At 39.1% G+C, this 25,490-nt stretch overlaps 1 protein-coding gene across 1 annotated transcript in view; it reads right to left on the bottom strand.

Moving 5' to 3' along the window:
• PKHD1 (PKHD1 ciliary IPT domain containing fibrocystin/polyductin) overlaps positions 1-25,490 on the bottom strand; it is a 425,823-nt gene that overhangs the window by 97,388 nt on the left and 302,945 nt on the right. The window contains exons 55-59 of the mRNA XM_067755820.1: positions 11,865-12,019; positions 10,355-10,507; positions 7,677-8,555; positions 6,806-6,974; positions 5,018-5,175 (exon numbers count right to left, since the gene is read on the bottom strand). Coding sequence (XP_067611921.1) covers positions 5,018-5,175; positions 6,806-6,974; positions 7,677-8,555; positions 10,355-10,507; positions 11,865-12,019 — 1,514 coding nt within the window. The remainder of the gene's footprint in view (positions 1-5,017; positions 5,176-6,805; positions 6,975-7,676; positions 8,556-10,354; positions 10,508-11,864; positions 12,020-25,490) is intronic.

The following is a 25,490-nucleotide window of genomic DNA, read 5'->3' as shown; positions in this document are numbered from 1 at the left end:
CCCCTCTAGCTAGAAGAAAAGACCTCTACAAGCACATATATTGGCAGACAAATTTTCTAACAACCGTTTCCTCTCTCCATTCTGTCCTCTCATTTTCTCCCTCCCTCTCCTTCTCCCATTTTATAATACCATGTTGCTGTCATTCCCAGGGCAAATGGGAAAAAAGAGAAGCCTGGAAAACTTAAAGAAAAGACACATTTCAAGACCTAGCAACAAACAGTTGAAAACATGCTGGCTGCTCTCTGTTAGGCAGCTGAGCACACGTCTCCACACTGAAACTTGAGTTTCCCCATTATTCAGTTACAAACCACTTCATCACTCTATGTGCTCACAGTCAAATGCCAGCTTTATTTTCTTTTTCACCAACCTCATCTTTTATTTTTGATTTGAGGCTAGTCACTTTTAAGATCTCCATAATGGTTTACAACTTTCCTTCTCAAGAAGTGTCCAAGAAGTAACACGGTTTGAAAAATGTTTCTTACTCTTTCCTGGGAAAGAATGGGAAACTCTCACCTGCCCTGAAGGTGGATTTGGTCAGAAGTCCCAGTCAGACCACAGTACTTTGCTGGGCATGATGTTGAAGAAAGTGTGGGAAAAGCTTATCACGAGTTTATACTTTTAGTACAATGATTCAATATATAGTTTAAAAAATAAACTTAACATTGAACCCATTTTTATCCAGTGATATATTGTGAAAGTGATATGTTGAGGTCATTTAACTCACTTCAACACTAGGAAAAATAATCTGAATTTTTTAAAAAGGTTTAATATATTCTTATTATTAAAGACTTAATTTAGATTGTAAATACTCCTATGTCTTTTTAGTTAATGTTCTTTTCCCTTTCAGAAATATATCCAGTGTGTATATAAGCAAGTATGTTTATGTCTGCTGGTATTTGGCACAGAGAGCTTATTCTTGATTCTTCATGAGAAACTGAAACTGCCCGCTTTTTAAATTAAAAACATTAATTGTCTTCTTAACATCCTGTCTGTTTACTTCAAAGGGGGCGTATAACTCTATAACAGTGATTCTCAAACCTTAGCACAGCAGAATCACTTGAGGAGGACGTCTGTGTGTGTGTGTGTGTGGATGTGTACGTATGCGTGTGTGGGGGTGTATATGTATGTGTGTATGTGTGTGTATTTGTGTGTATGTGTGTGTGTGTATGTGTGTTTGTGTGTGTCTTAAACACAAAGGCTTGGGCTTCACACACCTATCGACTCATGCAAACGAATGTTTAATGTCCTAGGTGATTCTGATAATAAGCCAGCTTTGGAAGCCACTGTCCTAAGCACATCAAATTTACCTCCTAAATTGAAGAAGCAGAAAAAGGGCAGGAGAACGAGGGGGTTTTATGCTTTGTTTGTTTGTTTCAAAATTTCCAGTCTATTGAGAACCAACACATTTAAAATATAATGCAAATTATCAGACAAATTAGACATACAAAATGAAAGCCCTAAATTTTGTTCATTAGATCCAACAGATGTACAATTACTGTCAAGTAGCTCTGGTTCTACAGGTGACATTTCTGTCATCACCTCACTGTGGACCGGCGCAGTCTGTGGGCAGCACAGGGCGGTGGACCACTCATGGAGTCCTGCGTCTGTTGGGCCCCCTCAACCCCAGCTTTCTAACTACACTGCCTACTCCCAGCCTCGCTCTCACCATGATCCATTCACTCCACAGCAGCTTGTACGATCTTTTCAGAAAGTGAATAAAATCCTAGCACCATCTTCCAACCCCATCTTACTAAATCACTCTGGCCTATAAAGGGGCTAAGCCCTGACTACCTGCAACTACGCCCCCTCTCATTAACTATACATCACTCCTATGGGTCTCTTGTCCACCCACCCCTCAGACACATTGAGGCCATTCTGGTATCAGAGCCCCTGCTCTGGCTGGTCCCTCTCCCCGGAAAGCTCCTCCATCTGCTCAGAGGAGTGATTCCTCGCTCCTCGTTCAGGCCTCATTGAAATTGTAACTCTGTTTCTGATAGCAGCTCCCTTACACGCACACACCACATCACACACTACCTACACCCACACACACCTGAAGCTACCTCTCTAGCCCAAAACTCTGTTTTATTTTCTTCATACCTCTCATCACTATTGAAATATTTTTATTTATTTGTTTATAGATATAGATATATAGATATAATCTCCACTGGAACATAAGTTTGATGAAGGCAGGAATGTTATTCACAACTATAGTTCCCATCCTTAGAAAGGCACTGGTAGACTACAGATGGTCAAATGCATTTGCTGAATGAGTGAAAATGTCAACTTCAGCACATCACGTGCAAAAGGTGCTCAAGGGATGCTAGCTTCCATTACACCCCCTTTCTACTTTCTATATCATGGCTAAGAAATTGTAAAATGCCATTGAAACCAAAGCTCTGATTTCCTTCAGTCTTCTCCCAATAACATCAGTAGCCATATGTACAAAGTGGGCTGAGAGGTGATTCCATGCATTTGTAGACTGGGACAGACAGGAAATGAGTCAGAAGCCAGGGTGGAAAGCTCTAGTACTGATCTAGTGCTACCTAAATGGGATATTAATTTCAAGACTTTGTTTTTATAATTTTGGATTTTCAGATGATCAGATGCCTCCATCATCAAAAGAAATTCTCTCCAGAATAAAATGCAAATGGCTCTTAGAGGTTCTCCTGCCTGGGACTAGCTGCCTTGCACCCTGTTGCCATGCATGTTTCAAAGTTGGCTGCAAATGCGAACTTACAGATAAGTACAAAACAAAATTAACAGCTCACTTTTCCCCTGGCTACACACCCTGCATTACACAGATAGCAAAACCCACTGGCACAGTGTTCCCCATAGCTGATCCACGTGGATAATTTTTGCTCCCAACACCAAAGCATATGACAATACATTGGGACCTGTGGATATCTGTCTGAATTTTGCATGTGAACTTATATGTGCAAATAAAATTTGTATTTTTCAAATTAAAAATAAACCTCAAAGGCAATGGACTCCAAACTGTTTGTTAATAAAATGGAGAAAGGCCAAAAGGGTGTGTTAAACTCAATGCCATTTGGAATAAATATAAGAGCTGGTTCCAGAGGCCTCCATTTTCATCTTTGCTGGCTGCTTCCACTGTTTTATAGATGACCATAGATTCTTGTCTTGAAGAGGAAAAATACAAAATAGACATTTATTCTCTTAAGATTAAATTTGTGCTTTTCTCCTCTACCATATTGTGGACAGAAACTGGAAAGTAGCATAAAACTATGGTTTAAAAAATGAGAAGGGACTTGAACTAGGGAAGGAGGGATCTATTCCCATTTTGGAAGTCAGAGGAAAACACTCCAATCCTGTTAGTACCCGGAAGGCACCATTTACTATGTACTGTCTCCTTCAGGGCAAGAAGACACAGACTGTATTTGTAGTGCAATAAACAATGGATTCTACTGTGGGAATCCTTACAGTTGGGACCTACAGCAACCTCATTTAAAATGTTATAAAGCTTTAAAACATCAGGAGTTTAAGGCAGTCCAGCCTACACACCTCCCAATATACCTTCAGCCTCCCACACGTATGCTCACAACTGTCCATATGCTGAGAGTAAGTAGCATGTAATATTGTAATACCTATCAGAGTTTTACCATTGAATCATGTTTCATAACCAAGACAAAGAGTGGTGAAAAAATAAAATATACAGCTTTTCAACCAGCAGCAAATATGCTTATGCCTAAACAGTATATTTATACCACATGGTAAGCACCACCTAAGAATTCATTGAAAGAATATTATTATTCACACCTGGAGTATTTGATGGACATTTTAGAGTTCCTGTTTGCAAGAGACATTTTCAATGTCACCCTGTATCTTCCTGGCATTCACCTTCACATACCAAAGATGGCTGCTACAAAAACCTACCACTCCTTTCTGAGGAAGGTTTTTCCTTCCTCAGAAGGAAACCTTCCAGGAAACGTTTTTCCTGGCCTTGGGAAAGAGCATGATTGGCCTGTTCAGGGAAAGCCAAAGGGCTGGAGAGTTAGTGTACCCAGGAGCATCCCTCGGCCAATGAAGAGTAAGGTTTTGAAGTGTCAATATTTTAGCTTCTGCATGGCTTAGCTGGGACAACTGTGGGTCACGTCTCCAGGAGTCCCCACTTGGGGCATATTGAGTCTGAGATGCGAATTATACCTCCCAGTGGAGTCATTTGGTTATAACAGACTACAGTTCAGGGTGGAGTCTGGGCTGGAGATATAAATTCATCAGCAGTAAATGTATTTCAACTTTGGACTTAGGAGCAAGATAGGAAGAGAAGATAGTCCTGGAACATTCAAAACTTCAAAAGAGAAAGGGAGGCTTGAAAAGAGTCATCCAATGAAGTAGGAAGAAAGTTGGGATGTACTTGCAGCAGTTTCCACCTGAACAAAAATGTAAACTCAGAGTTACGTTGTTTGTAGAAGCAGAAAGACGATGATCTCTCCAGGGGTCCAGCTATAAAAACTGATAGCCCGATGGGCTTGTAAAGGCAAGAAGAATAAGAAGGGATTTTGATCATAGCCCCCAGGGACAATTAGAAGATGGAGAAACGGAAGGCAAAAAGAAGGCATGCCATCTAGTCTACCACCCTTTCCAGAGTGAGGGCATTTAGCTCTGGTGGAAGAGAAGGATTCAGAATCCAGAGGAACTGCTTCCAAGGCAGACACTGCGAAACGCTGAGCACAGAGAGTGCTGCTTCAGGCCCAAGAGACCAACCTAGTGAGAGGACCATTCTCTTCACCTGTGCACAGGTGGGTGTTGGGAGTCTGTACCTTTGACATGGACCACAGGCAATCTCATGGAGGGCAAAACAGTGGTATTGTGACATCCCTTAAGCACCCAACATTCCTGAGATAGAGGTGAGTTGAGCAGCTTACTGGCACAGACTCCAACTCTATTGCTCAGTTCCTCTCCAGGATATTTTGTTCCCACTGGACCACACAGCCAAACCAGCTCCGTCCCATGCTTGTTCCCTCTACTGGAGACATCGAGTTCAGATAGAACTGACCTGTGTTGAAGAAGGATCCAGTCCATTCTGCTTCAATTTTAGGAAATACAGAAACTGGTGGAGGCAGACCCAGAGCTCTCCCATCCAGATCCTTAAAGAGATATTTTCTAGGACTTTCACAGTCAAATTCAGAGCAGACCAGTATTCCTAAATCTTTCCTGGGAAGATAGATAGAAAGCAACTCTGTCATTTCCATGATAAGCCACCAAAAGGAAACATATATTGGTAGTGCTGACATTATGAAAAATAAATTCAATAAAATTTTATTATTACTAACGTGTTACCTAGATATGAAATAACACTCTATAGAAAATGTTATTTCCCAGTTATATGGTCAAGAGAAAAAGACAATTCTTATTAACCAAATATTCTGGATATCGAGTTATATAATCTTTACATAAATCACTAATTTTCTAAGATACAATAAAATGCCCCTAACTAATAATATTTATTAAACATGATGTGATCAATGCAATGTTCCAATGCAATGGAACTTTGGGGCCTTGCAGTATTTTAAGATTATCATTATAAATATCGATTATACTTGTACTATATAAAAACAATGTAAAAAAAGATGTTCTCATGCAATAAATATCTATTGAAAACCTACTACTTGTACGTTGGGGAATACAATGATGATAAACATAGGCATCAGAATTTAGAGTCAAGCAGGGTATATAAAGAAGTTATTGGTTATAAATAAATAAGTTATTATTATTCAATTATAACACTGAATTATAGAGAATTTATTTCCTCTCATCTAACATTTTTAGGTACCATTAGTAATAATATTAAATATTTATTGCATGCCAACCATGTGTCAGGTATTAATAGTACAAATAATCAAATGCTAATATCATTTAGCTTTGTAACTATTTCATCCCATAGGTAAGAGTTGAACATAAAGAAGATTGGACAGTAGAAAAAAATGACAGAATAACACAAATTGTATACCTAATAATGTTTAGGTTCCAAAAACGGTTCAGGGATGGGCATCAAAAAGAGATTGGTGTTGGGCCAAACATATAAACTTTCTAATTAGGGTGCTTTTCCTGATTCTTTTGTTCCAACTAAAGAAGTTTTCCCAATGTTATAGGAAAGTAAAAATAACCTATTTTCCCTGCTCTGACTTTCCCACTCTCTCTTACAGCAAAAAAAAAAAACAAAAAAAAAAATTCCTTGTCTAGTTTTCAGATTCTTGAATAAAACTCTCAGATCATATGTTCAAGAACAGTAGTTACACCTGGTCTGAGAGCAAATATCTGTCTAAGCCATATGGTTCATTCTAGGGATTCCTAACAGCAGACATGGTCTCCTTCCCCACCAGTGCCTGCACAAGGACACCCAAGCCTCCTTCTGAAAACTAGTGACACCATACTCCATAGAAGGTTCAAGAATCAGGGTCAAATTTTTCCATTGATTTAGAAAACATCCCAAAGAAGTACCTCTAATAAAGATAAAACAATTAAACAATATCAATAAAACTTGCAATCCATCACTTCTGCCACTTTTGTCTGCCAGAGGACATCACGTGGTGGATTCCAGATTCAAGGAAGAGAGAAACAGTCTCTTTCTCTTCAGTGAGAGAGATTGCAAAAATTGTATCTCAAAGGGCACAAATATAGGAGGGTAAAGAATTGGGACCAATCAATCTACCATATTTTTCTAGAAGGACTTATTTCTATTCCCATTGATGATTTTATCCTTGTTTAAAAAACATGTTGAGGTATTTGGAGAATTACCAAACCCTTCATAAATATGGCTTACTATAAATACCAAAACCGGTACCTGGTTTGTAGAGGAGGAAAGTAGAACTTGTTTTTATCTTTGATCTTTAGCATCCTGGTCCTCTCTGCCGTTATTAGAGGCACGATCCCAGTGTTCTCTGCATTGGACAGAATGCAGACATCTAGATCATCGCTATAGCAACTCTTCACAAAACCAGAAAAGGTCACATCTGAAAAAAAATGTTTAAGGTATTACAACATTATATCATGTAAACTACCAACCACAAATACAGACTACGCAACTAAATATTCTTATACTAATGTATGTCCAGGAGTAAGTTTAAGCTACTGTCCAGGGTAGTTTCAGGAGTTTACATAAATCTTGACTTAAAATAGCTTTAATTCTTGAAGACATGGACATTGTATACAAAGTAGAAGAGCATCCCAACACATTGACATCTTAAGAGCAATACTTTCCATCAAAGGTTTGATCAAAATCCAGTGAGGAGTGAGTACAATAGTACAAAAGAGAGCTGACAGAAGATTCTCTGCGTAGGTTGTAGTATAATTGGATTAAATCCTGGCTGCCCCACCAACTACTTGACAACTTCACTGAGGCACAATTTCCACGTGTCAATTTCCTCCTCTGTGTGACAGGAAAAGTAACACGTACCTAAGAGGTTAGGCATATAATCAAATGAAATATTTCCCTGGGAAAGCTCTTCAACAAGTATAGAGAGGTGACTTTTTAAAGAAATCACTCACTGTCATTATAAACTACCATTGTGGTTATCAATGCCCAGTAGATGGTCAATTGGACAGCAAGCACCAGACGACACTGTACGCTTTTGTTGATATAATTTCAAAATGCTGTTAAAGCTTCTATGCACAGATGTATGACACTACATTGCTTGGAAACCCAAACATCCCACCTTGAAGTTTCATGATGCCTGAAATTAAATGGCCACTCCTCACTTTGTGCCATGGCTCCTGAGGCCACCGATTTGGTTCCGAGGTGAATACAGGCCACAAAATACCAACTCGACCCCCTCTGGGATTGGAAGGAGCTCGATCAGGTGATGTCACGTTGGCAGAACGAGGCTTAACTCTATCCTGAATGCAGTCAAAAGATGAGCTAGTGGCCACGATGACTGAATTCCTAACCACAATCTGTAGATTTTCACTATAACACTGTGGGGCAGAAGACACATAAACTACTGCCAAAAGGCCAATAGTATTGTCGACCAGAGTGAGGTTCTCTATTTCCATGCCATGCTCCACATGGAGCATGGCACCGTAGTCAAAGTTCTTGAAAGCCAAGAAGCCAGAGATATTGGTACAGTTGTCAAGTCCAGTCTCCTTATAGAGATGAAGGCCGTGAAGACTTGAGTGGGCCACGTTGTCAGACCAAAGGGCTTCAGGAGAGGAGCACCTGTAGCCTCGGATGTGAAAGCCAAGTCTCTCGGATCCTGCCACAACGTTGCCATGGAGATGGATGTCCTTTGCCTGATTCACTTTGATTCCTGCCACCCAAATGGGAGACCAGGCTGACTGTGTCATCAGAACCACAAGGTTATTAGAGAGAGAATAGTCCTGACCCTCCAAATCAATGCCATGGCCAGCTGTGCTAAACACTACATTGTCATTTAAAACGATCCCCTGACTGGCAGCTGCACGAATGCCCCCACCACAGCTTTGGTGCAGAGTACAAGATATTATCCAGGATCCTGCCGACGTATCAGTGAGCTCGATGGAGGAATACAGTGGTGAGCCAAAGTTCTGAATTTCCACATTGAAAAGTTGAAGGATACCTGCAAGCAAAATGCATGTCATCAGGTACTTGCTTCTTCCCTACAAAAGGCAGAAGGATGGGGCTTCCCTGGTGACGCAGTGGTTGAGAGTCCGCCTGCCGATGCAGGGGACACGGGTTCGTGCCCCGGTCTGGGAAGATCCCATATGCCGCGGAGCGGCTGGGCCCGTGAGCCATGGCTGCTGAGCCTGCGCGTCTGGAACCTGCGCGTCCGGAGCCTGTGCTCTGCAACGGGAGAGGCCACAACAGTGAGAGGCCCGCGTACCGCGAGGATAAAATGTCTTTCTCACATAGATATTAGGATTAAATGAAACAAAGTAGGCATGGAAACCATCGTGGTTCCTAGTCCATAAGAAGCATCGAATACAGATTCTCTTTCCCTTCCCCAGGGATGATTTAAGAGCCCTGACCAGCAACCCAGAGACTCAGGACTGAGCCAGCATTGCTGGTGGTTGGGCTCTGGCTTTGGTGCTCAGCTGTAAGAATCGGCCTTCTGTCCTGCTCTGGTGATGAGGTTCCAGCCTGGACTGCAGTTACCGTGGAAAGGGGCCCTGTCTTGCGCTCCCTCCCTAATTCTCTGTCTTCATAAACTGCAGGGTAGTTTTGGTTTTACACAACCACAACTGGGATTCAGCCTTTGTCTAGCCTTCCAGAGCAGGGTTCCTCCACCTCAACGTGACTGACATCTTGGACCAGATAATCCTTTCTTGTGGGAGGCTGTCCTGTGCCTTATAGAATGTCGAGCAACTACCCGCTATATGCCAGAAGCTCCACCAAAGCTGTGACAAGCAAAAATGGCTCCAGATATTGTCAAATGTCCTTTGGCCAGGAGGGAAGAGCAAAATCACTTCTGTTGAGAACTGACGGAGCTGGAGCTTATGGAGAGAGAGCTTGTTCTAGGAACCAGAAATCGCGAACTTCGGACGTGCAGGCTCAGCGGCCACGGCCCACGGGCCCAGCCGCTCCGCGGCATGTGGGATCTCCCCGGACCGGGGCACGAACCCACGTCCCCTGCATCGGCAGGCGGACCCTCAACCACTGCGCCACCAGGGAAGCCCTCGAACTTTTGTTTTAAGGTTCAAACATTGCTCTTTACTATACTGGTAAAGCAGATATACCCACAAAAAGTGTTCCGTGCTCAATATACTTGGGAAACCGTTAGATCCTTTGCTCCAGGCTTTCTCAGAGCCTTTATTACATTCATGTACGCAGTGACTTTCTGAGATGGGGCTTTATTTGACTAGGAAACAACTTGGGAATCAATTTTAAGGAATCTAAGTTTAAGAAAAAGGTACTAATCAAATAACTTTGCAGCATTCCAGAAGAGCTAAAGCTTGAAAGAAATGAAAGAAATTTAACTGATCCCTAAAGCAGTCTAGAATATGGAAATCATTCTTATTTAAATTTACACTATTAATTTATAGCATGAGATGAGGCCTGCCATCAAATAGAGCATGCTACTGAGAAAGAGTAATAGAAATTCAGGAAAGAGATAAAATTCAATTGGTCATTAAATCATCTATAATTTCAAAGCAGAGGAAATTTCACATCTGCTGAAGTTTTTTTTTTTTTTTGAGGTAAAAATGTGCCTGTGTGCTGATAGCTAGTATATTATTTTAACATCACACTGATAATTAAGCACAGATTAGTACTGAAAATTCATAGCTTCTCAGAGCACAGAGAAGCATCTATTTCAAATATTTTGTTTTATAAATGAAAATTCCCACCGTTGGAATTTCTGAGTGTCCCAGATGCATAGCCTCCAATTGGTAGTGCTTAGTAACTTAAAATTTCAGTTACCTGAAAATTCTTCCACGCTGGACTTCCTGAAGGACCCCACAAGTAGTCTCCCCCCGCATGATGTATCACCCTGGATTTGTATGTTTCGGGTCAGAAGTCCAACCTCTGAAGCCAAACGAATGTGTCGGCCATCCTCCATGACGTGGACACTTCCTGGGGCAACGGGAGTTGGGAAAGGAAAAAATTTTTAAAACCCATTTCGGAGATTGCCAGCTGGGGACCCAGCGAACCTGACAAATGAAAACACTCCTTTCCCCGCGGAAGTCCTCCCAACATTAAGGTCTGCTTTTCCTCGGGCGTCCTCCCCAAACGTCGGCTGAGAAATGAAAAGCCCGTTCACTGGTCTCTCATTGGGATCAGAGTGAGCGTGTTTGAGCAAGAATCCATTTGTCCTCAATCACTACGGGTACCGGGACAGGGATGTCAGGGAAGACCGGTCCAATTAGTGGGGTCCCCGGCCTCCTTCCTTCAATTCTTCAATGTGAGATTCCCGCCTTTGGTTGTGCATTGTTCCTGAACCTCTTTGAGAGAGTGAGGAATCGCAGATCCACTGAGGCAGTGATAGGACTGAAGCAGCAGCGGCAACGCCCTCTCCTGGCGGGTCTGGAACTCGTCACTCCCAGAAAGAGCCTCCCCAGTCTTGCTGGTTTGTTCCACTGCCCACCCCACTTTGCATTGTACGTTGTGTATTATAGGCAAGGATTGCTAACGATGTCTCTTTTCCCCGCCACTCTTTAGAAACAAAATCATCCTTAAAACCATGATTTAGAAATAGCTTTAGATACAGTCCTGCTGAAAGAATGTATTTCCCTCTCACATATCAGAGACAAGAAAGATATCCCCTAATCCCTTTATGTCCGTGTTTTTTATTTATTAGCTATATTTCCTGGGTTAAGTTTATTTATTAGGCTGAAGCGGGAAATATGGTTATTTATTATTTATAATGCAATATATTTTAAGTGTGTATACTGTATTAAAATATTCAGTACTTTTTTTTTTCAAGAAAAAGGTATTTGGTTTTTATTTATTTATTTATATTTTGGGGCAGTAGTAGTAGTCAATTGATACAATGAACTTCATGTCAGGAAGGACACATTCTAAGTATGGAAAAAGGAGTCATTATTTACAATGACTACCACATTCTAAGTGGCTGTGTGATTCAGTATGCCAGGAAGTGAACTGGAAACTCATCTCCCATGAGATTTATTCTGGCTCAGCCATGAAAATGCCCGGTGACCTTGAACAAGGTTCTTAACCCTTCTGCTTGCTTCTAGGCTTGCCATTATAAATAAAAAGTTTAAAAATTCCCTCACATCAAAGATTTTTTTTAATTAGGCAATAAAATTAATGAAGGGATGGAGATAAAGCCTTCTAAGGATGAGCCTAGGGCAGCAGTAAAATATTATCCATCCCCTCTGAACGCCGATCAGATCCAAGGTCCCAAGGCAGGTTGCTGAACACGTTTTTCTTGGCTCATTCACTTCCCTTAACTAACAAACCAAAGCCTTACCGACGTGCCGGTGTCTGAGCCGTTCATGGATGCTAACATGGTGGCCCCTGACTTCTTTCACAGTGAGGACCTCTGCTTCGTGAGGTTCATATGAAGAGGAACTAAGGACAATCTTGTCTTGGGGTCGCCAATCCACTGTGTTCTCTACTATAATTCTGTAACAGCATAAAGATGGAATCAGGTACGCTGGCAGTACAACACAGATGACCTACTAAACTCCAGGGAGAAGAGGAAATCCACTGCAGACAACCATTCCCACCAGGGAGAGTAACGTAGAAATAGCAAGTCAAGACAGAGAAAAAAGGTCTTTGCAAAAAAATTAATGCCAATGGAGTTCATCTTCTGGCTGATATGTACACAATACAGGGTTAACAAAGGTATTCTGTGGCCATGAAGTACCAGACAAAGCAACAAGAAAGAGTAAAAGTTCCAGAGTTTAGTATATGCCGTCTACATATGGTTTCCTAAAATGGAAATCGTCTTCCTCAATTGGGAAACAGTTTGAATAATAAAGGCATTTCAGAAGGGATCTTTTCTCAAATTTTCTGAAGACCTCTAATACCATTTTCAGACAATTAATCATCATGCATTAAGGCTCATACCTTCGTGGTCAAGCAGAAACAGTGTGAATCCTAGAGGTTCCACTTAGTAGCTGTGTGACCTTGAGAGGTCACATAACTCTTTTGAGTTTCATATCTTCATTTGAAAAGTGACGATATTTTGAGCTTCCCTTCCCCATCTCTCTGTTATTGCAGGGACAAAGGTATGCATTCCCTGAGGGTGCTAAGTTCCAAGCATTGTGCTTTCATCACAATATGTAATAAGGGTTTTGTTCACTTTTGTTTTTTTAACTCACATTTAATAAAGTTTTTGTTCAATCGTTCCCTGCTGCCTCGCTTTTCCAGTGAATATATTTGCTTTATTCTCCATTTACAGTCATTACCAACTTCAATAGCGTAAGTTTATATTAATGGCCTGCCTCTTTTGCTAATGTCCACACTTTAGCAAGTGTTGACAATAGAGTCTCCTCTACCAGTAAAGGTTCATCCAGGCAGCAGGTCCACCTGAAGGCCATTCAACCGAGCAATATATATTGTCCACTCTAAGCAACAGTATGCACCAGACACTATCGTAGGTGCTAGAGACATAATGGTAAATAAAACATATGGCCTTTCTGTTAAAAAATGACAACTTAGATTTTGACTAGCAGGCACCCTTAAAGAGTCTATTGTGTGAGTGGGGAATTCACAGATGTTTTGTACATAATATTAACACCAAAAAAGAAAGAAAGAAATTAAAGGGGGTCATTCTTGGGCCAATGATATGAATCTGTTATGAACCAAAGATTGTAATTAATTTAAATCTGTGTGTCTGAGGTTAGACAGAGAATAAGAGAGAGTAAAAAAGAGAGAAAAAAAGACAATTGTGGATGGTTGCAATTTTAATTAAAGAATTTAGAGTCTTTGTAAGACAGGATTTGCTGATTTGCTATTATATCCTAGAAAAGAGAAAAAGGAATTATTGAAATTATTATCCCAAACTTTATATTAAAAACATAAATGAACTTAAGTCAACCTTTTTCATGAAGACTTCCCAAACTTTACAGATTCATAAACATTTCTCTCTCCTCTATACTCCTGAAGCCTTGAGATTCTATATCTCATAAGGACATACACAGATGGCAAGGGAGCATGACCCTATGTCCACACAGCAACAGTGGTAACTTGAGAAAATTTTGATCCTCATATCAATAGACTAAAAAGTTTTGCTACTCAAGTATCAGTATTCAGTATTCCTTAAATTCCAATATCCACTCTTCCTATTTGCAGTCTTTGACTCTTATGGTTGCCCTTCAACCGTTTCAAGAAATCCTAGCTTGGGCTTCCCTGGTGGCGCAGTGGTTGGGAGTCCGCCTGCCGATGCAGGGGACACGGGTTCGTGCCCCGGTCCGGGGAGATCCCACATGCCACGGAGCAGCTGGGCCTGTGAGCCATGGCCGCTGAGCCTGCGCGTCCGGAGCCTGTGCTCCGCAACGGGAGACGCCACAACAGTGAGAGGCCTGTGTACCGCAAAAAAAAAAAAAAAAAAAAAAAAATCCTAGCTTAAGGATTTGAATCCCAGCTTAAGGATTTGAATCCCAGCTCTATTTCATGTATCTGATTAATACTAATAAGAATCCTATAGCTACAGGGAAGAGGAGACACCTGCTCGTTGTTCTCAGCAAAACACACCAAAACTAATAAATAAACAAAAAAATTAAGAGTTGTTTGCAACATAACTGGACCTAAATAGAAACCATATGAGAAGAGAGAGGAAACAATAATCACTGAAGAAGTCTCCTGAAAGATAACTTTTGAAAAGTATAAAGAAAATATCAGCAGTTTCCATTATTCTGGCATTAAATTTTACCTAATATAGGAAAAATATAATACTTTTGGTCAAAAGAACATAATTACAAAGAATGAAAAGAAATATACTTCCAAATTTGATTTAAAAGTTTTTACCACTGTGTATAAACCATTCATATAGAAATACCTATAACTTAAATGAATTTAACTAAACTTTGGGGAGGTCTTAATGATAATAGCTGCACTTGACCACAGTCTCAGAATGTCCAGATGCCAAAATGTTTTCCTCCAAGGAATAAGAGTGGCCATAGACTTCTGAACTCTAGTAATACTGAGGCTTTTTTTTTTTTTAAACTCCAGTTTAAACTTTCTTTTGGCAACTGCCGTTGAAATCTCCTGACACTCTCAGACCACACTGGACTATGTGAGGTGTTTAAGAAATCGAATCCTGTAATGATGCTGACGGTGACAACAAGAATAGCTGTCGTAGGTGTCAACTGTTTGTCTACCTGACCTCCTTTCTCCTTTGTTCCAGGAAATCCACCACATCTCTTCTGAGAACCGCTCTCCTCACCCACCACACTAAGTGGTCCTAGTGAGATCTGAGAATTGCAGTCTCACAAGCCTTTTACCAAAGGGTGAGCAAGGGATCCAACCTGTCTTTGTTGATCAAAATCCTTCCCCTTTTCCAGCTTTATGAGGTATAATCGAAAACTAAAATTGTAAGATATTTAAAGTGTAGAATATGATGATTTGATATACGTACCCATTGTGAAAGGATTTCCCCCATTGAACGAATTAATACATCTGTCACCTCACATATTCACCCCTTTCTTTTGTTGGGTGAGAACACTTAAGTTCTACTCTCTTAGCAAATTACACAGTACAGTGTTATCAACTGCAGTCACCTGGACTTTTGAATTGAAACTAAGGGGAAAGAGAAATGTCCTCCCTGGTGGTAAAGCTGGGAAGAGCCGACAGCTCTGGGTTCACGTGCACCCTATAGAACGTGGAAACCTCTTCAGCAGAACTAAATGAGGTTGAAATATAGAAACAGGAGAGGTGGAGGGAGGGCCTGATGCAATCTCCCAAGTGATGAAGAAGGGTGGCTTTTACTTTTACTTTTGACTGAAAGAATCAGGATTCTTACAATACAATACAATAACTATGATAACTACCACGTCGTGAGGCTGACTTGGAGCCAGAAACCAGGCTAAGTTCTTTATCCACATTAATTTACTTAATCCTTATAACTACTCTATTAACCAGGCATTATTATTCTCATATTATAGAAAAAGAAACTGAGACTCAGAGAGAATACTTTACCCAAAATTACACATTTAGTTAATTGCATAATTAGAAGTATTTTAACCTGCCTGCCCTAAAAGTCCAAGCTCATTTTCATTGTAGAAATCTATTGCTCTCCTCCCTTCCTAACTCACATGTCTTTTCCTAGCATGGAGACAATGGGCAATCTGAGATTAGCACCCACTAGTTCCTTGGACCAGAAGGAATCATCTTCTTTTGGAGACTACAAAAGTGATCCTAAATTCCTGCTAATAAATGAATAAGGCCACCAGCTCTACGTGCTAACATTTGAACTAAATTTTTATAGTATAATAATGAGGTTTGAATAATGAGCCAAAAAATGAGAGTAGTTTTTGAAATTAAATGCAAGGTTCTAATTTATTAGACAAGATGCCATTGAGTCAACAGGCTCAACAAGCTCTGATTTCCAGAAAAGATACATCAATCCAGCGTAGCAGGCATTTATTGGAACTCTTCTTTATGTTCTGTTGTGTACTAGATGCTAAGTAACACACCAAATCAATAAAAAACACCAATATTTTCCTCTCCTATAGAAGCTGCTTGGAAGAACAGGAAATACATACCTGAAGCAGTTCAGTATCAATCACTAAGAAGCGTATTTAAATTAAAATTATAAATCAGAAAATCACATGGAATAGTGATTCAGACAGTGGGAAAATCATTGTGTGCTGGAGGGGAGATTGAATGCCTTGTACGAGATGTGATGGAATCTTTAAGGATCAGTAGGAAGTATAAAGGTAAAGAGGAGATGCAAGGGTACTTTTGACCCTCTAATTGCATACATCAAATATTTAGTAAGCCAGTACAGAAGCTGTTACAGAAAACCACGTGGAAGCGCCAAAGTGAGAATGTAGCAGAAAGCAGACAAACAAGAAATATTCCAAACAAATGTATCCATAGAGCAGCCACTGTGGAAAATAGTACGGAGGTTCCTTAAAAACTAAAAATAGAGTTACCATATGATCCAGCAATCCCACTCCCAGGCGTATATCCAGAAAAGACCAAAGTTCTAATTTGAAAAGATACATGCACCCCAATGTTCATAGCAGCACTGTTCACAATAGCCAAGACACGGAAACAACCCAAGTGTTCACTGACAGATGAATGGATAAAGAAGGTGTGGTATGTATACACAATGGACTATTACTCAGCCATAAAAAAATAATGAAATAATGCCATTTGCAGCAACATGGATGGGCCTAGAGATTATCATACTAAGTGAAGTTAGAGAAAGACAAATATTATATGATATCACTTATATGTGAAATCTAAAAGATAATACAAATGAACTTATTTACAAAAGAGAAACAGACATATAAAACAAACTTATGGTTACCAAAGGGGAAGGGGGGTGGGATAAATTGGCAACATGGGATTAACAGATGCATACTACCATATATAAAATAAACAACAAGGATTTACTGTATAGCACAGGGAACTACATTCAATATCTTGTAATAAACTATAATGAAAAAGAACAGGAAAAAACCCAAAGTATATCTGTAGAATACCACCATTGATTGGATATGGTAGATAATAAAATAGATATCATCAATGATAACCTTAGAATTAAAAGCCTAGGACCTGGAAAAAGTTGAGACAAGAAATGATCTGTTCTTCAGGTCAGAGTTATTTTCTTATAAATAACAGAATAAGTTAATAAACCACTTAAGAAACAGAAAAATACCAGGACAAAGAGGCCGGCCAAGGCTTTACGCACTTTCTTTAAAAAGTAAATGAGAGGGCTTCCCTGGTGGCGCAGTGGTTGAGAGTCCACCAGCCGATGCAGGGGACACGGGTTCGTGCCCCAGTCCAGGAAGATCCCACATGCCGTGGAGCGGCTGGGCCCGTGAGCCATGGCCGCTGAGCCTGCGCGTCCGGAGCCTGTGCTCCGCAACGGGAGAGGTCACAACAGTGAGAGGCCCGCATACCGCAAAAAAAAAAAGTAAAAGAGATAAGAAAAAAGTGAGAGCCTTTGAGAAAGGTTCCCTATAAGCCTACTCTTTTCCCTGTTGTCCTCTTCTCACTAAATTATATCTCACTAAATTATATCACTCTTCACCCAGTTGTTCAAGTCAGTGACCTTTGAACTCTTCCCTTTTGCCCAGCCCACCAGCAAATCATGTTGGCTCTTCTTCAACATCTATTTAACCACTTCTTTCCTCTTCCATCATCCTACCCCAATCTAAGCCATCAGCATGTGTCTACCTGAAATACTGCAATGTTATTGCAATGTTTTTTTTAAATTTAATTTATTTTTTATATAGCAGGTTCCTATTAGTTATCTGTTTTATAGATATTAGTGTATATATGTCAATCCCAATCTCCCAATTCATCCCCTCTTGCTTTCCACCCTTGGTGTCCATACATTTGTTCTCTCCATCTGTGTCTCTGTTTCTGCCTTGCAAACTGGTTCCATCTGTACCATTTTTCTAGATTCCACATATATGCGTTAATCTACTATATTTGTTTTTCTCCTTCTGACTTACTTCGCTCTGTATGACAGTCTCTAAGTCCATCCATATCTCTACAAATGACCCAATTTTGTTCCTTTTAATGGCTGAGTAATATTCTACTGTATATATGTACTACATCTTCTTTATCCATTTGTCTGTTGATAGGCATTTAGGTTGCTTCCATGACCTGGCTATTGTAAATAGTGCTGCAATGAACATTGGCAAAGCTTCAGTAATCAAGACGATATGGTACTGGCACAAAAACAGAAATATAGATCAATGCAACAGGACAGAAAGCCCAGAGCTAAACCCATGCACCTATGGTCAACTAATCTATGACAAAGGAGGCAAGGATATACAATGGAGAAAAGACAGTCTCTTCAATAAGTGGTACTGGGAAAACTGACAGCTACATGTAGAAGAATGAAATTAGAATACTACCTAACACCATACACAAAAATAAACTCAAAATGGATTAAAGACATAAATGTAAGACCAGACACTATAAAACTCTTAAAGGAAAACATAGGAAGAGCACTCTGACATAAATCACAGCAAGATCTTTTTTGACCCACCTCCTAGAGCAATGGAAATAAAAACAAAAATAAACAAATGGGACCTAATGAAACTTCAAAGCTTTTGCACAGCAAAGGAAACTATAAACAAGATGAAAAGACAACCCTCAGATTGGGAGAAAATATTTGCAAATGAATCAATGGACAAAGGATTAATCTCCAAAATATATAAACAGCTCATGCAGCTCAATATTAAAAAAACAAACAATCCAATCCAAAAATGGGCAGAAGACCTAAATAGACATTTCTCCAAAGAAGACATACAGATGGCCAAGAAGCACATGAAAAGCTGCTCAATATCACTAATTATTAGAGAAATCCAAATCAAAACTACAATGAGGTATCAGCTCACACGGGTTAGAATGGGCATGATCAGAAAATCTAAAAACAACAACTGCTGGAGAGGGTGTGGAGTAAAGGGAACCCTCTTGCACTGTTGGTGGGAATGTAAATTGATATAGCCACTATGGAGAACAGTATGGAGGTTCCTTAAAAAACTAAAAATAGAACTACCATATGACCCAGCAATCCCACTACTGGGCATATACCCAGAGAACACCACAATTCAAAAAGACACATATTGCAATGTTTTAACAGTTAATCTCTCTGCTTCCACCTTTGTCCTCCCAACAGTCAATTGTCCACACAGCATAAATCAGATTCAAACATAAATTGGACCATGTCTTGTTTAAAATCTTCCCAGACCAGGATAAAATCTGAAAACTTTATCATAGGATTCATCAAGTAACCACTTAACTTCAAAGAGCACATGGTCTCCCCAAAGAGACCCACAGTAAAATATACTTAATGGATACATACATACTTGTAATGGATAAAAAAATGAATTTCTTTTAATCTAGGTATAACCTCCTTGGACTTATCTGTAATCCAAAAATCCAACATTTTTATTCATCAGTCTCCCCAAAAGTCAACTGAAGCAAGCAACAGCAAGGAGTAATTTAATTTAGAGAGAAATTGATATAATAATATGTAACAAAAGAAACTTAGTTTTTTTTTCAAATATCTGGCTAAGCTTACTTTGGTTGGTAGTGTAAGAAATGAGCCTAAGTTTATAAAGTTAAAGTTTATAAAGTCTAAGTTTATAGAATGAAAATTTTCCTCTGAGGATTTCACTGTAACATCCTTCATAAAATAAATACATTATATACAAATAAATTCAGATCTACAATTCTGGTAGAAAGAATTCTTGGTGAAAGTTCATAAAGGGGTCCAAGTAAAATCTGTCCCCATAACAGTATATTAGAAAGACTTACTAAACTGGCTTTTGATGGAAGAAAGATTGTAGATCAATGTTTAAAGAAACAGTTTGAATAAGGTCTGTAGTTCGGTTAATACTGTACTAATATCAACTTGCTGGATTTGATAAAGTCTATGGTTATGTAAGATACCACCAGGGAGTGCCAAGTCAAGGGTACATGGGAACTCTGTACTATTTTTGCAACTTCTTGTGAGTCTTAAATTATGTTACAAATTTTTAAAAGGTTAAAAAAAGAAATCATCCATAAAATGAATACACTGTGATAATTACATATCATTCATATAAACTCATTAAAGTACTCCTCATCAGGACTGATACTAAATAATTTTGTTTTTAATATGATTTTGTTTTTAATATTTGCAGTATGTAGAACACAAACAATGGAATCAGACCAACTGTGGTAAAAATTCAGCCTCAGGAATTCTAGCTTTATGACCTTGGAAATTTTACTTACCTTCTCCAGCCTCAGTTTTTATATCTGTAAAATGAAGATAATAATACCTAACTTATAGCACTCAGAGATTTAAGTGAGATCATGTATATAAAATGCTTGGTAGATGCCTGACACAGAGTGAGCCCACATGATAAGAACTCAGTAAGTGGCAGCTAGTTAATTACTATCGCTAATTTTAATTAATAAAATTGAGTTTCTTTCAAAATAGCCTGTAGCTCACATTCTGAATGAGGTTTTTAACACATTCTTATAAGAAAAATCCATTCATATGGCTCCTGCCAAATTCCAACTTGCTAACCTGATAATGATGAAAGATTCTTATTGATCCCTGTTGGAAATGCCTCCCTCACAAATCCTTTAGGGGATCAGAAAAGCACTTCAAACTCAACATGACCAAATCTGAGCTCATAATCATTTCCCCAAAAGTTTAGTCCTCCTCTAGTGAATGGTGCCACCATCCATCTACGTAAACCAGAACCAAGAAAGCACCTCACGCCCGATTCATCCAAGAGATTCTGTCCTGTCTATACATCTGCCCACTTCTCTCCATTGCCACTTCAGCTCCTAACCACAAGTTACACTATCTCTTGCTTGCACCTCCTAAGTGATATCCCTAGATCCATTTTTGACTCCTCTTATAGTCTGCATTATAGCTAGAAATATTTTTTTAAGATATAAAAATGTGATTATAGGTGCTACCTCCCACCCATACTATCCCCTTAGAAACCTAAAACAGCTGCACAATGTTCAGGAGGCCAAACACAAAAATTCTTGACATCACCAATGAATATGGCCCTGACCCGTAACTACCCCTTGGAATCCTATCATCATGGCTTGGGCTGTTCTCTTTGTCAGCCATCCTGGCGTTCTTTCAAGTCCCTCGTGTTCTCCATTCTTTCTCCCAGCACAGAATCACCTCTTGGGTCTCTGTTTCTCAATCACCTGTGCTGGGTCCTCCTCTATCAACTTCTAAAAAATAAGACTGGCCCCAATCTCATTTCCAGGCTCCAGTTTTCTCCTCTACCCATTGATAGTCTTCTTATCAATAACATCATCCACTTCCAGGATGACTCCCTGTCACTGTCTCCGTGAGCCCTAAGTTATGTGTTAAATTACCTTCTTCACATCTCTACTTGGTGTCTCCAACTCAGCACATCCCTACTATCGTCCACCCTGACAAGCTTGTTCCTCTTCCAGTCTCCCCATCTCAGTGCGTGTTTCCACCACCCACCAGGTTGGTCAATCAAAAACCTGAAGGACTTCCCTCACCTCAACATTCAATTCATGAGCAAGTCCAGACAGCATCATTTCTTCTCTCGATCTCCACTCCCTCTAGTCCTAGCCATTATGATTTTTGACCTCGACTGACCTCCTGATACCCCAGCTTCTGCTCTTGTCTCCATGATCCATCATCTACATAGCAGCCAGAGTGATTTTCGAAACCTAAATCAGACTCCACCAATTCCCCTGCATAAAACCTTTCAGTAGTTTGCCTTTGACCTCTCACAACTAAACAAGGTACCATGTGACTTGGCATCTGTCGTGTCATGCAACTCTACCTACTGCTCACTCTGGTCCAGCTAGAGTGACCACCTTTCTGTTCCCCGAGCCCCAAAGGCCACCTCAGAGACACAGCTAGATGTCCGTCCTTCACTGAGAACTCTTGTCCATTCTCACCAAACAGGAGGATCCCTCTTACCATTCATATCTCAGCTTAAATTTCCCTTCTCCAGAAGGATCCTCCTTGTCCATTCAATATAAAAGAGTACACCTGATACTCCCACCCCCAGCTATCTTGGATCATATCACCCTATTTATTTCCTTTTTCTTTTCTTTTTAACATCTTTACTGGAGTATAATCGCTTTACAATGGTGTGTTAGTTTCTGCTTTATAACAAAGTGAATCAGTTATACATATACATATGTCCCCATATCTCTTCCCTCTTGTGTCTCCCTCCCTCTCACCCTCCCTATCCCACCCCTCCACGTGGTCACAAAGCACCGAGCTGATCTCCCTGTGCTATGCGGCTGCTTCCCACGAGCTATCTATTTTATGTTTGATAGTGTATATGTCCATGTCACTCTCTCACTTTGTCCCAGCTTACCCTTCCCCCTCCCCGTATCCTCAAGTCCATTCTCTAGTAGGTCTGTGTCTTTATTCCCGTTTTGCCCCTAGGTTCTTCATGACCTTTTTTTTTTTTTTTTAGATTCCATATATATGTGTTAGCAGACAGTATTTATTTTTCTCTTTCTGACTTACTTCACTCTGTATGATAGACTCTAGGTCCATCCACCTCACTACAAATAACTCAATTTCTTTTTTTTAATGTCTGAGTAATATTCCATTGTATATATGTGCCACATCTTCTTTATCCATTCATCTGTTGATGGACACTTAGGTTGCTTCCATGTCCTGGCTATTGTAAATAGAGCTGCAGTGAACATTTTGGTACATGACTCTTTTTGAATTATGGTTTTCTCAGGGTATATGCCTAGTAGTGGGATTGCTGGGTCATATGGTAGCTCTACTTTTAGAAGAAAAAGTATCCTTATAGTCTTAATTTACTGTTTATTCCAAGAATGCAAGCTGAATTTTACTAAATGCATTTCTGTTTTGTATCAAACTGAACATTCTTAGTCTTTATATTTTTTGTTTAGGTAAATTATATTAATTAATTATTTCATTTTGAACCATCCTTCACTTGAATAAATCATACTCTTTTTTTAAAAAATAAATTACTGGATTTCATTTGTTGCTGTTTTATTTAGGATATGGCTTGGATGTTGCCTTAGTTTTCTTTTTTTGAGTTACCTTTAGCAGCTGTTTTATAAATTACTTTATGCTTGCTTGCTAAAACAAATTGGAAAGCTTCACATATCTTCCTATGCTATGGAATAGATTGTACAACACAGTAAGTGTCTGATGACTAAGTGAATGGCTAGAAAAACATGACATAAGTTTACTTGAGCCAAATGTATTCTTGGGAATAAATTTGTGATAACTTTATGTCTTGCTGCTATTGGTTCTTTCAGTTTTATTCTTCTTTAGCTGATTATGATCATTTATATTTCTTTTTTTTAAATTTATTCATTTATTTATTTATTTTTGGCTGTGTTGGGTCTTTGTTGTTGTGCGTGGGCTTTCTCTAGTTGCGGCGAACAGGGGCTCCTCTTCGTTGTGGTGCACGGGCTTCTCACTGTGGTGGCTTCTCTTGTTGTGAAGTATGGGTTCTAGGCATACCGGATTCACTAGTTGTGGTACGTGGGCTCAGTAGCTGTGGCTCACAGGCTCTAGAGCACAGGCTCAGTAGTTGTGGTGCATGGGCTTAGTTGCTCCGTGGCACGTGGGATCTTTCCAGACCAGGGCTTGAACCTGTGTCCCCTGCATTAGCAGGTGGATTCTTAACCACTGCACCACCAGGGAAGTCCCAATCATTTATATTTCTATATATAATTTTTTAATTTCAGAATGACACTATATAGATATATACATTTTTAGATTACAATTTTAGTCTCTTTGATATCTATTATAGTTGAATCCCCGTTTCTGAATTACATTTTGTTCTCTTTGTATGGTTAGTTATTAGAGATTAAACCAGTACCTCTAAAAAAAAATCAAGTCTATTAATTTCCTACTTTGTAATTCATCAATTTTTGCCTTTATCAGGTACGGATTGATTTCATTAGATTTGTTGGTTATTTTCTTTCTGATTTCTTACATTGACAACTTAGTTTATTTTGTACTTTCTTATTCAACAATGAAAGCATTTAATGTGATGACACGTATGGCCATCTCTCATGTAATACTCTCATTACTGTTATTTTCCAAGTAGTCTATTGATAAACGTTTGATCTCCTCTTAGATACAAAAGTTATGTAGGAGAGCGTTTATCTTTTTTTTCTTCCATCTTGCAAGAGATTAAGGTTGTTCGCTAAACTTTTATTTTAATCTCCATGTTTATTTTATTGTGATTATATTGTATCAATATATAATTTCTGTTTATTAAAATTCATTAAGGTTTTTAATTATATATATTGGAGTAAAGATATATTATACATATATACAAATTAAATTGCCTTTATTATATTGGTTATATTTCTTAATATTTTCTTTATAATTTTAATCTAAAGGTTAAAAACTGAAAGAGGTAAGTAAATTTTATTACTTTCATTACTTTTGTTTCTGTTAATTTCTTCTCATATTTTTTACCGATTTACTTTATGTATTTCTATATTATGTTATCTGGTATAAAACTTTCCTTACTACTGGGGTCTCACTGAAGACTGAAGTCTTTATTAATATAAAATGTATTTATTTTGATTTTTTACTTTTCTTGTGAATAATTTTGAAGTCCTTGCTTCCATTTTATTTTTATTTTAAGGATTCATTTTGTCCAATATTTAACTAAACATTTTTCTGAACTTGTTTTCCTCTGATAAAAAAAGTTATGATTACATTTTTATTCATTACTAATTTTTTTTTCTATATAGGGTCATTTTTAACAAGCATATTTTCTTTTTATAATTGGCAGATTTATTCTTACTTTCTTACTTTTATTGTCATTTTGTACCTTTTTTGTCATTTTAGTTATCACTATTTCATGGTCTTCTCTGTATTTCACCCTTTATTTTATAGTTTCTTTCATTCTTTTTTCTCTCTGGTGATTTGGAAGGTATATGTCTTATTTTATTTATTTATTTATTTTGCGGTACGTGGGCTTCTCACTGCTGTGGCCTCTCCCGTCGCGGAGCACAGGCCCCGGACACACAGGCTCAGTGGCCATGGCTCACGGGCCCAGCCACTCCACGGCATGTGGGATCCTCCTGGACCGGGGCACAAACCCGTGTCCCCTGCATTGGCAGGCAGACTCCCAACCACTGCGCCACCAGGGAAGACCTATAAGTCCTATTTTTAATTCTGTTAGAATTAACTCATATTTACTTCCTATGGCTCTCTTATGTTCCATCTCCAGTTTCCTGCGGCTATAGTCCCCAATTTCAAACCTAGATTTTTATTTGAGAATTATAACCTGTGATGGTTAGTTTATGTGTCACCTTGGCTAGGCTATAGTAGCCAGGTATTCGATCAAACAGGAAGCTTACTGTTGTTGTGAAGGTATTTTGCAAATGTGGTTAACATCTACAGTCAGGTGACTTTAAGTGAAGGAAATGGCCCTCAATAATG

The sequence above is a fragment of the Pseudorca crassidens genome, chromosome 10 (genome assembly GCF_039906515.1).
Source record: "Pseudorca crassidens isolate mPseCra1 chromosome 10, mPseCra1.hap1, whole genome shotgun sequence".
NCBI classification, from domain to species: Eukaryota; Metazoa; Chordata; class Mammalia; order Artiodactyla; family Delphinidae; genus Pseudorca; species Pseudorca crassidens.
This window is presented reverse-complemented; position numbering and strand designations above follow the sequence as displayed.